General features: G+C 53.1%; 4 protein-coding genes across 4 annotated transcripts; 2 read left to right on the plus strand and 2 right to left on the minus strand.

Annotated features, from left to right (window-relative positions):
* Positions 1-2,907: 2,907 nt before the first annotated feature.
* QC761_406760 (uncharacterized protein) lies at positions 2,908-5,903 on the minus strand (the record flags this gene model as incomplete). Its single annotated transcript, XM_062878952.1, has 3 exons — positions 4,162-5,903; positions 3,124-4,107; positions 2,908-3,054 (listed from the first exon to the last, which is right to left on the minus strand). Exons 1-3 carry the CDS (start codon positions 5,044-5,046, stop codon positions 2,908-2,910), a joined length of 2,016 nt encoding a protein of 671 aa, XP_062732580.1. The 5' UTR covers positions 5,047-5,903.
* A 154-nt stretch (positions 5,904-6,057) lies between these two features.
* GEM1 (ERMES complex Ca(2+)-binding regulatory GTPase gem1) lies at positions 6,058-8,567 on the plus strand. The gene is made up of 2 exons (XM_062878951.1): positions 6,058-6,321; positions 6,378-8,567. Exons 1-2 carry the CDS (start codon positions 6,312-6,314, stop codon positions 8,246-8,248), a joined length of 1,881 nt encoding a protein of 626 aa, XP_062732581.1. The 5' UTR covers positions 6,058-6,311; the 3' UTR covers positions 8,249-8,567.
* Positions 8,568-8,713: 146 nt separating this feature from the next.
* On the minus strand, positions 8,714-10,222 carry ABD1 (mRNA cap guanine-N7 methyltransferase; the record flags this gene model as incomplete). Its single annotated transcript, XM_062878950.1, has 1 exon — positions 8,714-10,222. One exon carries the CDS (start codon positions 10,220-10,222, stop codon positions 8,714-8,716), a length of 1,509 nt encoding a protein of 502 aa, XP_062732582.1.
* A 317-nt stretch (positions 10,223-10,539) lies between these two features.
* On the plus strand, positions 10,540-12,606 carry RPN7 (proteasome regulatory particle subunit). Its single transcript, XM_062878949.1, has 3 exons — positions 10,540-11,320; positions 11,382-12,196; positions 12,261-12,606. Exons 1-3 carry the CDS (start codon positions 10,859-10,861, stop codon positions 12,457-12,459), a joined length of 1,476 nt encoding a protein of 491 aa, XP_062732583.1. The 5' UTR covers positions 10,540-10,858; the 3' UTR covers positions 12,460-12,606.
* Positions 12,607-12,632: the final 26 nt, after the last annotated feature.

The raw sequence follows: 12,632 nt of genomic DNA on the forward strand, positions 1-12,632 counted from the left end.
CTCTGCTTTCATCTCTCTTTGTCCACGCTGTCGCAATGTGACACCAATTGCTCAGCTGGCTTTGTGCCGTCAACGCTGCCAATGTTTCATTGACCAAAAATGGATGGTCGTAGAGAAACAAAATCCCTGCGTGAATCAAGCCACAGTGAGATTCGACAAGGTTGATTGGCCCCCACCAAAATGCGTCTAGAAAACTGCCTAACTGGGCAGGATCACATCTTCAACTTTCACTTTGACGTGGACAAACCTGGCCGCCTTGGGCAGGCGCTATCCCAGACATTGGCAGGTCATTCGCCGAGGTGACTTCCTGACAGCCTTGTGAATATGGAATTTGGGGCTGGCGGCCACGATGATACCTCTTGCCTGCTCGACCGGGCGTGGAGTACTGTGATTGAGCCTCGAGACGGCATCGGCTGGGTTCCCTTCTCAATGCAGGAGGTCGGCACCCGAAGGACCCCAGCGCGAAGGGCCACGGATGAACCTGCTGACTGGCTGCTCTGCAGGATGTCAAATGTGACACCTCTGTGATTTGCTTGGCCGTGAAGGGACAAGCTCATGATGAGGCCACACAGATGCAGGGATAGCGTGGACTCTTCCGTTCGGATGCCGGGAATCAAGAACGCCAAGCGTCCAGACTCCCGAATCCGGTCCCCACCGATAACGGCGATAAGAACAACAGAGGCTTCGGAGCTTGAGGCGTTGAGTCAATCTGATTGGTTGGTAAAATCCGGTTTTCCCCAAACCTCAGTCGAGTCATCATCACTGATAACGACATTTTGCCCACCATGTTTGCGCTCTGACGACGTAGTGTAGTTATGAAGTCACAGATTTCCATGTTTGCCGCCAGATCCCACCCTACACTGTCAATACGAAGGATGGTTCATAGACTTCGAGAACACCATTGGGCCCTCACCTTCGGATAAAGAATTTCACCATCAAAGAATGGCCGAGGAAATCTGCAAAATTACTCAACTTGTTACGTCCGCCTGCTGCCTCGGCCCGCAAACCTGAACCCTCACCGCAAGTCCTACCATGGGTTGTCGCCCAATTTCTTGTTGATATCAAAATCCCTAGGGCCAAAAGTGGGTTTCCGCCAACGATGAAGCTATCGCGCCACGATCGATTGGGCCCAAGGGTATCCCAGACTGAGGCTTTTCTCGGCGCTCCCGCCATCAGCCTTATCGCGAACACACAGCCCATCCGTCTGCTTGGTGTCTGTCTAGTAGCATAGTGCGCGTCCTAATGCGAGTGTGGTTTGGACCTGTCAATAATGCCATCAGAAGAAGCTCCCCGAAGCCCCCCAGGCTCTGTCCACCATCAACAAAATCAACCAGGCAAGGCGAAACGGTCGGACTTTAGATATCGACATCAACCCACAAACCCCAACGGTGAGCAGAGGCCGCGGACGTCTTGCGGAAAGAACCGGTTGCTGCGTATCAAGGTTTGAGCGACCGTTTATTTTATTTTTCTCATGTGTTTCTTCTTCTAGAAGCTTGTCTCCATAAAGGGAAAACATCAGACGATACCCCTCACCAAAGTCCATGTCGTGGCTCTGTACAGAACGATACATCGACTGATCCTTGCGTCGATCTCGATGACACACGTTCAAGCCACACCCTCCAACTCACTGAACCTTTTCTGGAGGCAAGCCGGGCATGGGCATGTAACTGGGGTCATACCGACAATGCCAACCTCATCCCGTGTCAGTCCCGCACGGCGAAGGTGCATTTTTCACATGCTTCGTCAACCACATGCATGAAAGATCCGTTTCTACTGGCTTGAAAATTCCCTGGCATGAAAATTCCCTGGCAAAGGGAAAAATTAGACGGATGGATACCACTCAACAAGCATTGCAAGAACTCCACAAACGGCTGAGGGAATAACTCTTGTCCCCCGGCAACGGGATTTGCACCCACTCTTCATTTTTGTCATGAAAACTTTTCGCCACATCACGGCACTCGATGATACTCTTGTGCATATTGCATGCAGACGAGCCGCGCCTTCGCAGTAGTTATAGCAGACTCACAAGCTTCAACAGGAATAACTTACAGGAAAAGTATACCCCCCTTCCTCGGCCACTCGGGTTCCACTTGAAAACGCGAGGTTCTCTCGTAGTTATCGTATTCGATATTATTCGGTCTCTTGCCGAATCTTGCATCCATCAAGCTGCAGGAACGCGATCCACACACAAAAGATAGTGTCGGGAGTGAGCCCGATAGGGCAGAGCCAATGTGTGTCAAGGCTTGGAAACGGCCGAGATCATATATGTATAATTTATGCTCGTCCCCCACCCTCAACTTCATACCTTCCGAGACTGTGATACTGTTTGATGTCATAAACCAATCCGACTGTAAACCACTATAGTTGAGCCATCACATGACGTGGGTGATATGTATAATCACCAATTAATCACATACACAGCACTTAATAAGTTCACCATATCCATGGCTCCATGACTGTCTCTTGGCTTGATTGGTGGTTTACATGCAGACCCACACAGTCCATAGTCGTCCTCCTGGGTGCCATCGTGTTACCACATCGTGTGTCAATAAACCACCCTAGAACCATCATATTCATAATATGACAACCGACCATCAAGAATACGATAGCTCACGAACCTCACATTCTGACTCACTTCCAAACGATATCATGGTCCAATTTCCATGATCATATTGATAACATGACAACCAAACACAACCACATTACACAACCACACACAAAAATACGAAAGCCTAATGGCCTTCAAATTGTGACTCACTCTCAAACAAGTCTATCGTAAAAGATATACAAGCTCTCACAAAACGCTAAAAAGAAAAAGAAAAAAAACCATAACTGTCACCTGCACGTAAACGATACTCGTCACCTCTTATCCCACAGTCTCAAATGCACACTCACCCAACCACACGCTCACTCAACCTTGTTCTCCTGCTCCCCCAAAGGCGTCAACTCGGCCGGCCTACTCCAGGTCCTGATGTGCCCGGACTTGCAGCTGGTGATAATCGCATCTCTCGTAAACTCCAACCAGCAAAGCGGATCGTCATCAATAATTTTGCTCTGTCCCACACAGTCAGTTAATCTTCACACCCCTGTGAAATCTCACCCCTTCTCCCACAGCAAACTCACCAAAACAGGCGGCAAAACCGCCGTACCAGCCCTCGGCTCAACCGCCCTAGGCCTCACCTCCCCCTTCCTCAACCCCCCGCCCTTCCCCCTATCCCCCTCCCCATCCCCATTCACCCCCCCCTCCCTAACGGTGTCCCCCCCCGACAACCCCGAATTGCTCCTCCCCCTACTACTACCTTCCCCCAGCGGCCTCCCCCCAACAACCCCATGCGTCGTGCTCCCCACCCTAGGCCGAATCAACATCCCCAAGCTAAAATCCCACAAGCAAACCCTCCCATCCTCCCCCACACTCCCAAACCTGTAATTCCTCCCCGCCCCCGTCGTCGTCTCGTCAAGATCGCACCTCCACAAATCAAACTTCACCCCTGTCACCCAGCTGTGATGCCCCTGACACCTTGCCACCAAATGCCCTTGCGTCGTCCCGTCCACACCAGGAGACCAGATGCTCACCAAATCGTCCTGCCCCCCCGTGAGCACATACCTCCCGTCCGGGCTCCACGTCACACATGTCAGACCACCATAGTACGAGTAAAACAGGTCCAGCAGTGTTTCGGACAGATAATCAATTATCCGGAGGGAGCCATCTTCTGATACTACCGCCAGGTGGCGGTTGTCTGGACTGAAGGCAAAGGCGTTGATGCGCTGGTTGGAAAGTTTCCAGACGCTCACCGGGTTCACTTTTTGGTTTCTGGAATGCACAGACTTTTGGATGTGGATTTTGTGAATAGCGCTGCTGGTGGTGGTCTTGTTGTTTGATGACGAGGTTGAGGAGGTGGGCCGGGGCAAGGGAGGAGCATCGCTGCTTGATCGGACGGCCGTTGAAGGTGAGGAGAGAGGGGTGCCCTCATCTTCGGGGGAGAAGATGGCGTCTTCTTTTTCCTTGTCGTAAACGATGAGGGTGCCGTCCATGTGAGCTGCCAGAAACAAGTTCTCCGAATTGGGAATCCATGCTATGCAGGAGACGGGGGTCGAGTTGATTATCCCCTATCACAGCAACATATCAGTACAAGGGGACAGGAAAAAAGGGGGAGTAAGTACGTTTTTGTTCAACCTCGTATACCGCTGAGAGATGGGCTCCCACCAAATAATCTCCCCCGTCGAAAATCCCATCACCACATCAACATGCGCGGCGCTCTTGGTCACTCTGTTCACATCATGAGACAAGCAATGCGCCTTTGTAAACAAAATCTTGGTCAGATACTCCGTCTTGGTCGGGGACGACAAGTCCAGCCACTGAAAAGCCCTATTCACATTGGCAAAGGCAAACATCCCGTCCCTGGCTCTCTCCTGGAGCTTCTTGCTCAGGGTCTCGTGGTTGATCACCCTCGAGATGAACGACGAGTTGCTTTTCGTCATGTTGTTCTTTGGTTTCCTGCGCTTGTTGGAGTCTTTGGTTGGGGTAGGGGTGAGGAGGGTGTTGCCCTCGCCAAAGGCGGGAGCGTGGGAGCAAAAGTGACCGCCTCCGCCATCGCTAGAGTTGAGACGGCCTCCGTCGCTGGTGCTCTCGCGGACTTCGGTGGAGGACTGGCTTCGCTCGTCGGGGTGCTCTTGGATGCTGCCTGAGATGCCGTCGGAGCGGGAGTTGGACCGGTAAAAGGAAGGCGGTAGCGGGCCGACGTCGATGTTGATGAGGGAGAGCTGGGTCCCGGCTGTGGCAGGCTGAGGTGCCGTTGAGAGGGGATTCGGGTTCTGAATGGGAGCCTCGGATGGATGCGGTGGCGGTGTCGCGAGATGCAGGTCCTCTTTCAAGACGTAGAGACCCTCGCCGACGAGAAACTGATATTCGGGCCCCGTCGGGGTGGTGAGAATATTGTTCGTCTCAATCATTGGTAAGACGCCGCCAGTTGCCGAGATGCCGTTGTATCCCCCTCCTGGCTGAGAGGGATATCTTGGTGGGGGCGGGAGGACACTGAGGGAAAACATCAGCCATTGTGCAGCTACGACGGCTGGGCAGGGCAAGTGATAAGAACGACGTGATTCGTGACGCTGGCCTGTGGTGCTTGCCAATTGCCATGAACCGCGATGTCTTCGTTATTGGCTCTCTCTCCGAGCTCTTGCTTATCTTACAACATGGCGGGCTAGTTTCCCGTTTTAGTGGTGACGCGCTTAACAATGCGGGGGAGCTTCTTGCCAAGGTCGCTAGGACACAAACGTGCTTCGGGGGGACTGTGGGGGCTGCCTGCTTGTACCAAGGAATTGTGTTGGGAGGCTGGTATGTAGAGACAAGTCCAAAGTGAAGCTGTCGACAAGTTGCTGTTCTATGTGAACTTCACCGTCTTAAGAGGTTTGAACCGCACGGCGTCGGCTTCCCGGGACGAGGCATGAGAGGCTCCCAGTTAGCCTACTTAGCTCGCTGCACTGTAACTCTTACTAACAAGCAGGGTCTGTGTTAACGACCCGCAAACAGGCACAAGTGTCATCCACCAGGATGTTCGGGACGGGAGCGAAGCTGCTGTGGGGAACTGGAGGGCCGTCCCGATCATCCGGGTGGTGGACATCAGCGAGTTTCTGCGATTCCACGATGTCAGAGAAGCAGACTGGAGGTGCTGCATCTCTTGGAATCGGATACAATGCTCCCTTACTTCAGCTTGGCAGACATGGAGCTGAGAGCAGACGAATACAGGTAGCAATTAGTGAAGAAGGGGTTGCCTAAATTACAACAGCATGACCGGCTGGGATATATATCTCAATAGTTGAAAGGTGACTAGAGCCCTGTGACATGTATGGAATAACAACCAGTCTACTCATCCACAAAGAGTCCTCTTGAATACCTCCTCAACTGTCCAAGCTGTTCAAAGAGATCCGGTGGAAGCTTAAGTGAGAACTTGGAAAGACTTCACCAATTCGATCTAAGGTGGGGCAGCCGCTCAGGAATGTAACCCTGCTAACTTTTTAGCCAATTGGTTGGCTGGGTCTTGTCAGCGGACGTCAATGGCGGGGCTCGTGGGAAGCTAGCGCAACTGACCGCCGGGAAGGGGGAGGGAGCCTTGTGGCAGCTCGACTTTAAAGCCACCAGACGTCAATGGTCCAATATCATGCATGGCCTGACACTTTTACCACTACAGTTGCTTCCCGGTAGCTTTATTATCTGCCATCTGATCTTTTACTGAGAATCCTCATCTCTCTGGCTCTAGATCATGGCCCTTCGCTAGACGAGCTACATCAAAGCTTCAGTAACAGCCTTAAACATGGCGACCGGTACCGCACCTTTCCCGGACATGCAATTTTCCACGAAGCTGACCATATGTCTACAGCAGTTCGAATTTGTATCTGCGGCGACGAGGGGACGGGCAAGTCAAGTCTTATCGCTACCTTCGTCAAGGATACCTTCGTCTCCAACAAAATACAAGCCGTCCTACCCCAGATTACCATCCCTCCAACGCCCGGCCACGAGAATGTCACCACCACCCTCGTCGATACCTCAGCACGACCCCAAGACCGAACCACACTCCGGAGAGAGATCCGAAAATGCACCGTGATCATGCTGGTCTACTCGGACCACTACAGCTACGAACGTGTTGCCCTCTTCTGGATGCCTTACTTTCGCTCCCTCGGCGTCAACGTCCCTGTCGTTTTATGCGCCAACAAGTCAGATCTTACCGGTGATGGGAACACAGCGCAGGTGCTTGAGGAGGAAATGCTACCAGTCATGGCCGAGTTTAGGGAGATCGATTCTTGCATACGTACAAGCGCAAAGGAGGGACGAAACGTAGTTGAGGTCTTTTGGTTATGTCAGAAGGCCGTGACACATCCAATAGCCCCGCTGTACGACCATAAAGAAAGCCAACTCAAACCAGCCTGCGTTGACGCCTTGAGGAGGGTCTTCTATCTGTGCGACAGGGATCAAGACGGTTATCTCAACGATAAGGAGATGCACGATTTCCAGGCAAAGTCGTTCGATAAGCCGCTGCTCCCAGGAGAGCTGGAGAACATCAAGGCTGTTGTCAGCAAAGCCGTACCAACTTGCGACATAAGTAAGGGGCTGGATTTACAATGCTTCTTGCAGCTGAATAAGCTTTACGCTGAGAAGGGCCGCCATGAGACCATTTGGATTATTCTCCGAAAACACCATTACACTGACAGTTTAAGTTTGGAGGATGGCTTTTTACAGCCGAAGCTGGACGTGCCAGAATATGCCTCGACTGAGCTTAGTCCAGCTGGCTACCGCTTTTTCATGGATCTCTTCTTGATCTTTGACAAGGACAACGACGGAGGTCTCAACGACCAGGAGCTGGCAGCCTTGTTCGCTCCCACCCCTGGATTACCACCATCATGGGTGGAAACATCGTTCCCATCCTCCACTGTCCGGAACGAGGCCGGGCACATCACGCTTCAGGGATGGCTGGCACAATGGAGCATGACCACGTTCCTAGAACCAAAAACAACACTTGAATATCTTGCCTACCTAGGCTTTGAGGGTCCAAACGCCCGGGACTCAACCACAGCAGCCCTCAAAATTACCAAACCCCGCAAACGAAGGCGCAGACCAGGCCGTGTAGACCGCAACGTCGTCCTCTGCTACATCCTAGGCTCCTCTGCCTCTGGGAAATCAACCCTGCTCAACGCCTTCCTCAACCGCCCCTTTGACGCCCTTTACCATCCCACCATCAAACCCCGCCGCGCAGTCAACAGCGTCGAACTGGGAGGTGGAAAGCAATGCTACCTCATCCTCGAAGAACTCGGCGAGCTCGAGCCCGCCATCTTGGAAAACCAAGCCAAACTCGACGCGTGCGATCTCATCTGCTACGCTTATGACTCTTCCGACCCGGAATCTTTTTCTCACATTGTCGAGTTGCGCAAACGGTACCCGCAGCTTGACGAACTGCCTGCTATATACACGGCGCTCAAGGCCGACTGCGACAAGACGACGCAAAGGAGCGAGCTGCAGCCTGATGCGTATACCGCGGCGCTGAATATGTCTGCGCCGCTGCATGTGAGTGTTACGTGGCATAGTATCAGTGAGCTGTTTGTTGCGCTGGCCGAGGCGGCGACGAACCCAAGTACTGCGTTTCCGAAGACGGAGGAGGCGCCGGATCGGACGAGCTTGTATATGGCGTTGGGCGCGACGACTTGCGCGGCGTTGGCGGCGTTTATGATTTGGAGGAGGTCGACAAGTTCGATGTGAGGGAAGGGAAATGTGTATACCAGATTGGGGTTTCTTTTGGGAACGGGAGTAGGGTTAGGTGCATGGATGGGAGTTTGATAGGGGGGTTGTTTAAACATATGTTTTGTAGTCAGTTCTTTTTCCATTCCCCCATCGTTTGGCCCCCTTTTTTTTCTCAATGGCAAGAGGAAAAAGAGAGCGTTTTGCATTGATACCGGTCCTATGCACACCTACACCTTGAGGTATACGCACGCTATATAGCATTTTAAATCCTCTTTTCTACTCTACCTTGTATCTTCAGCGGAATTCCAGAGTATTTTGCTGTTCCACAACCAGAAGCGTCACTGTGATGATTTGCAAGAGATGATTTTTAAAACAGCAGCGCATGTTTGGCTTCTCATTGCTCTATAACAGAGCCTCAGCCCCCTCTGCTCCATTGATAGAGCATCCCACACTTTCCTCCCAATCCATAGTGGTATACCGCCCTTAAACCCGATAAAAACAAAAAGCCACATAAAAGCTCGCCGCCTCCATCTCCTCCGGACTAACAAGCAGTTTCCCCCCATGCCTCTCCCTAACCCCCATCCTCTCGCTCAACGGCCCCAACTCCCTATCATCCTTCTCCATCTCCCACACATCCGCAAACGGCTTGTGATACTGCAGCTCCAGGTTGTAATCCTCAGCCAACGCGCGAAAGGCCTCCCACGGAACGACATACTCCGGCACCTCCTCCACTGCCTCATGCAAGAAAAAGTTATACTTCCACCCAAACGGCGGTCTAAAGATCCCGTCCGCTGGCGTCGGACCGGGAAATCTCACTCGGTAGATATCATTCCCCCAAGCAGCAGTCTCCTCCGCCTCTCCTTCATCAGAATCCAGCTCCCCGTCTTCCTTATTAGGGTCCTCGTCGTCCGCTTCGCCATCTTCCTTCGCCCTGGCCCTTTCCGCCTCCTTTTCAGCCTTTCGCCTCTTCTTCTCCTCCTGCTTCTTGTTAAACTCCACCACCTTTGCCGAAATGACATCCGAGTTTGGGATGCACCCAATCAACCTCCCCCCTTTCTTCAACGCCCCCGCCACATTCTTCAGCATCTGCCTCGCCTTTTGCTCCGTCTCAAACGCGTAATGCATGCAGAACATCATGCTCACCACATCAAACCCTTTGTTGTCGCTGACGTTGTTATTGTTGAACCCAACCTGGCGAATAATGTCAATATCCCCTATCGTCTCGGCAAAACAATCCTTCGCGTGGAACCTCGCCTCGAAGATCCGGGGTGGAGGGCGACCCCTATGTCCACCTCTCCCTCCCCGGTGACCACCGCCAGGTCGGTTCATGCTTCTGTAGCGGTCGCGGGCTTGCTCGATGGAGACATCTGCCGGGTCGAGACCGACGTAGAGTTCAACCGTCTGGGGAGCCTGCTGCCATTTCCCCAAATCACCCCCCTTTCCGCAGCCAATGTCAAGAACCAAAAGCCGGTTATTGGAGGCCTGGCCTCTTTCCCTGGCGCCAGGGGAGTGATCTTCGTCTGGCGCAAATTTCTGAATGATGCAGCTCTTGACCCAGTTGTTGAACGACCTCAGGCCTTTGATCCTGCTGTCGGTTTTCCTCCAGTCGCGACCACGCTCTGGGACGGCGTTGTAGTGGGCGCGAACGACGTCGTTGATGTTGCCGCGGGAGTTGTGGTTGGATGGGAAAGAGCCACTGCTGCTGCCGGAGGGGCCATAGGAGGTGGGAGTGTTCGCTGCGGCGCTGGCGGCTTCTTGGGCTTGGAGTTGACGCTGGCGCTCTAGGGCGCGCTGGCGGGCTTGTTCACGGGTGGCATCGTCAATGCGGGCGCGTTGGCCGGGGCGTTTGAGTTGTTTTTTGGGAGCTTCGCCGGAGGGGGTGGCGGAGCCGGAGCCGTTGCCTGGGGATCTAGAACGTTGGCGCTTTTTGGCGGTGACGAGGTTGCGAGCGTTGAAGGGTTGGGGGAGGTCGGATTGGTCGTTGTCAGCCATGATGGGCGAGGTGATGGGTGAAGCGATGTCGCTTCGGCTGATGGTTTGGTTGATTAGATGTTTCGATCCCTGGAGATGAATTGAACAAAATCGGCGAGCGTGAAAAGATTTGAAATGAGGAAAAAAAATCTCTTCGTTTGTTGATTTTCTGTCGTTGTTAAAAGATTGAAGGTCCAGGAATTTACTTTGGAGCAAGCCGAGACAGGAAAGGGAAAGGGGATCCTTGCCGGGTCCGGTCGCAGATGCCAAGACAGCATCCCTGTAGGCTGGGAGCTGACTGACGCGAGCTTTTGGCAGCCTTGCAGAGAGAGAGTTCGCGCTCGAGCCACCCATCCCAGCAACAAGGACACCCGGACAGGCAAGCAACGAAGCTCCCACTTTCCATCTGTTCAACCTCCAACTCTAAATCCAAACGACGACCTTTTATTTTCCGTTGCCAACGACGGAACTACGAGCGACTTGAATTGTCTCGAACTTGAATTTCTAGCGATACAGCCCCGTCGTGCTTCTCACTGAAGCTGACGCAACCACTCTGGGACCTGAGCCTCGATTCCATCCAGCTTCATCTGTCACCACTAAACTCACAACACTACAATTCCAAGTTCAACCCAGACTTCACATAAACCCACCGCAGCCATGGGCTCAGATCCTCAATACGCGAAATGGCCTCTTCTGCCCCTCGCCCAGCATGTCTTCACCCTCACGAACCCATACGCCTCAAAGCCCCTCCAGCAATCCGCCGCCAAGGCCCTTCAGGATGCCATCACCGAGCACAAGATGGCTCCCTTCTACAAGTACCTTGCCCACCCCACAGAAGGCATCTTGAATTCCGTAGGGGAGGGTAGTTCAAATGTGCCCGGAAAGGCCCCCAGCAGAAAGAACAGCGTCGCCGCCGGCATGATCAACACCAAGAACCCCACCTCGAGCATAAACCTACCCTGGGATGAGGCCCTGTACCAACAACTGCACGCCGATAACGAGAAGGAGTTGGAGGAGTTTCAGAAAGAGGAGGATGAGGCGGTTGAGAAGGCGGGTGATACCGAGATTCAGGCTGCGCGGGGCAAGAGGGCCGAGTTCTGGGCTCGGGTTGGTGACAAGGTGCGTCTGCTCTTCAACACAGCACTAGCCAAGCAATATCTAACATGTATTTCTCCAACAGGACAAAGCCATCGCCGCCCACGAAGACATCTTTGAGAAAATCGGCGTCCTCGGCACCAAGATCGACCTCGTCCTCGCGATAATCCGCATGGGTCTCTTCTACGGCGACAAGCAGCTCGTCAAGAAGCAAGTCGCGCGGGCCAAGACCCTGGTCGAGACGGGTGGTGACTGGGACAGACGCAACAGACTTAAGGCGTATGAGGGTCTGCACAATCTCACGGTTCGCAGCTACAATCTCGCCGCTCCCCTCCTCCTCGACTCCTTGTCTACTTTTACCTCGTACGAACTCTGCACCTACTCCAACCTGGTCGTCTACGCTGTCTTGGCCGGCTCCGTCTCTCTTAAGCGTGTGGACTTCAAGTCCAAGGTTGTCGACGCCCCAGAGATCAAGGCTATTCTTGGCGATGGCGAGGACAAGCTCCTTGCTCTGTCGGGGGCTATCTCTGCCGGTCCTGGTGTGGATGCGGAGATGCAAGATGCTAGCAGTGCGCCCTCTGCGGCCAAGACTACCGTCGTCAATCTTACCACCTTGGGATCCAGCACAGAGCAGGCCGAGGCGGAGATGTCTGTTGATTTCGGGAGCTTGGCCCAGCTGGTTAGTTCCTTGTATAACGGGCGGTATAAGCTCTTCTTCCAGGCTCTGGCCCTGGTGGAGGAGCAGTTCCTTACGCAAGATCGCTACCTTCACGAGCACAAGAACTGGTTTGTGCGGGAGATGCGGCTGAGGGCGTATCAGCAGTTGCTGCAGAGTTATAGGGTTGTGGGGTTGGACAGCATGGCGAATGACTTTGGGATTACGGTGGACTTTTTGGATCGGTATGTTTTTCTTTCCGGGATGGCACTAGTCTGGGAGATGTGTGCTAACATGGAAATTGTGTAGTGACCTCGCCAAGTTCATTGCCGCTGGCCGCATTCCCTGCACGATTGACCGTGTCAGTGGACGTGGTGTGATTGAGACGAACCGCCCAGATGATAAGAATAAACAGTATCAGGATGTGGTGCGCCAGGGTGATCAGTTGATCACCAAGCTGCAGAAGTATGGGCAGGCGGTTAGGCTGAGGGGGAGTGAGAGAGCTTAGAAACTCGAGGGGGTGTGGTAGGATGAGGAAAGTGAATACTGGTTTATGTAGTAGATGTGGTAGAAGGGGCCTGGTCTAATTAATGTTGGGCTGGGTTAGTAAAGAGTTGTGTTAAGACAATGGCAGCGTCAATATTGATTCTTGATCCTGTTGCAAGTATATCTGTGGTCAAA

The sequence above is a fragment of the Podospora bellae-mahoneyi genome, chromosome 4, assembly GCF_035222275.1.
Source record: "Podospora bellae-mahoneyi strain CBS 112042 chromosome 4, whole genome shotgun sequence".
Classification (NCBI taxonomy): domain Eukaryota; kingdom Fungi; phylum Ascomycota; class Sordariomycetes; order Sordariales; family Podosporaceae; genus Podospora; species Podospora bellae-mahoneyi.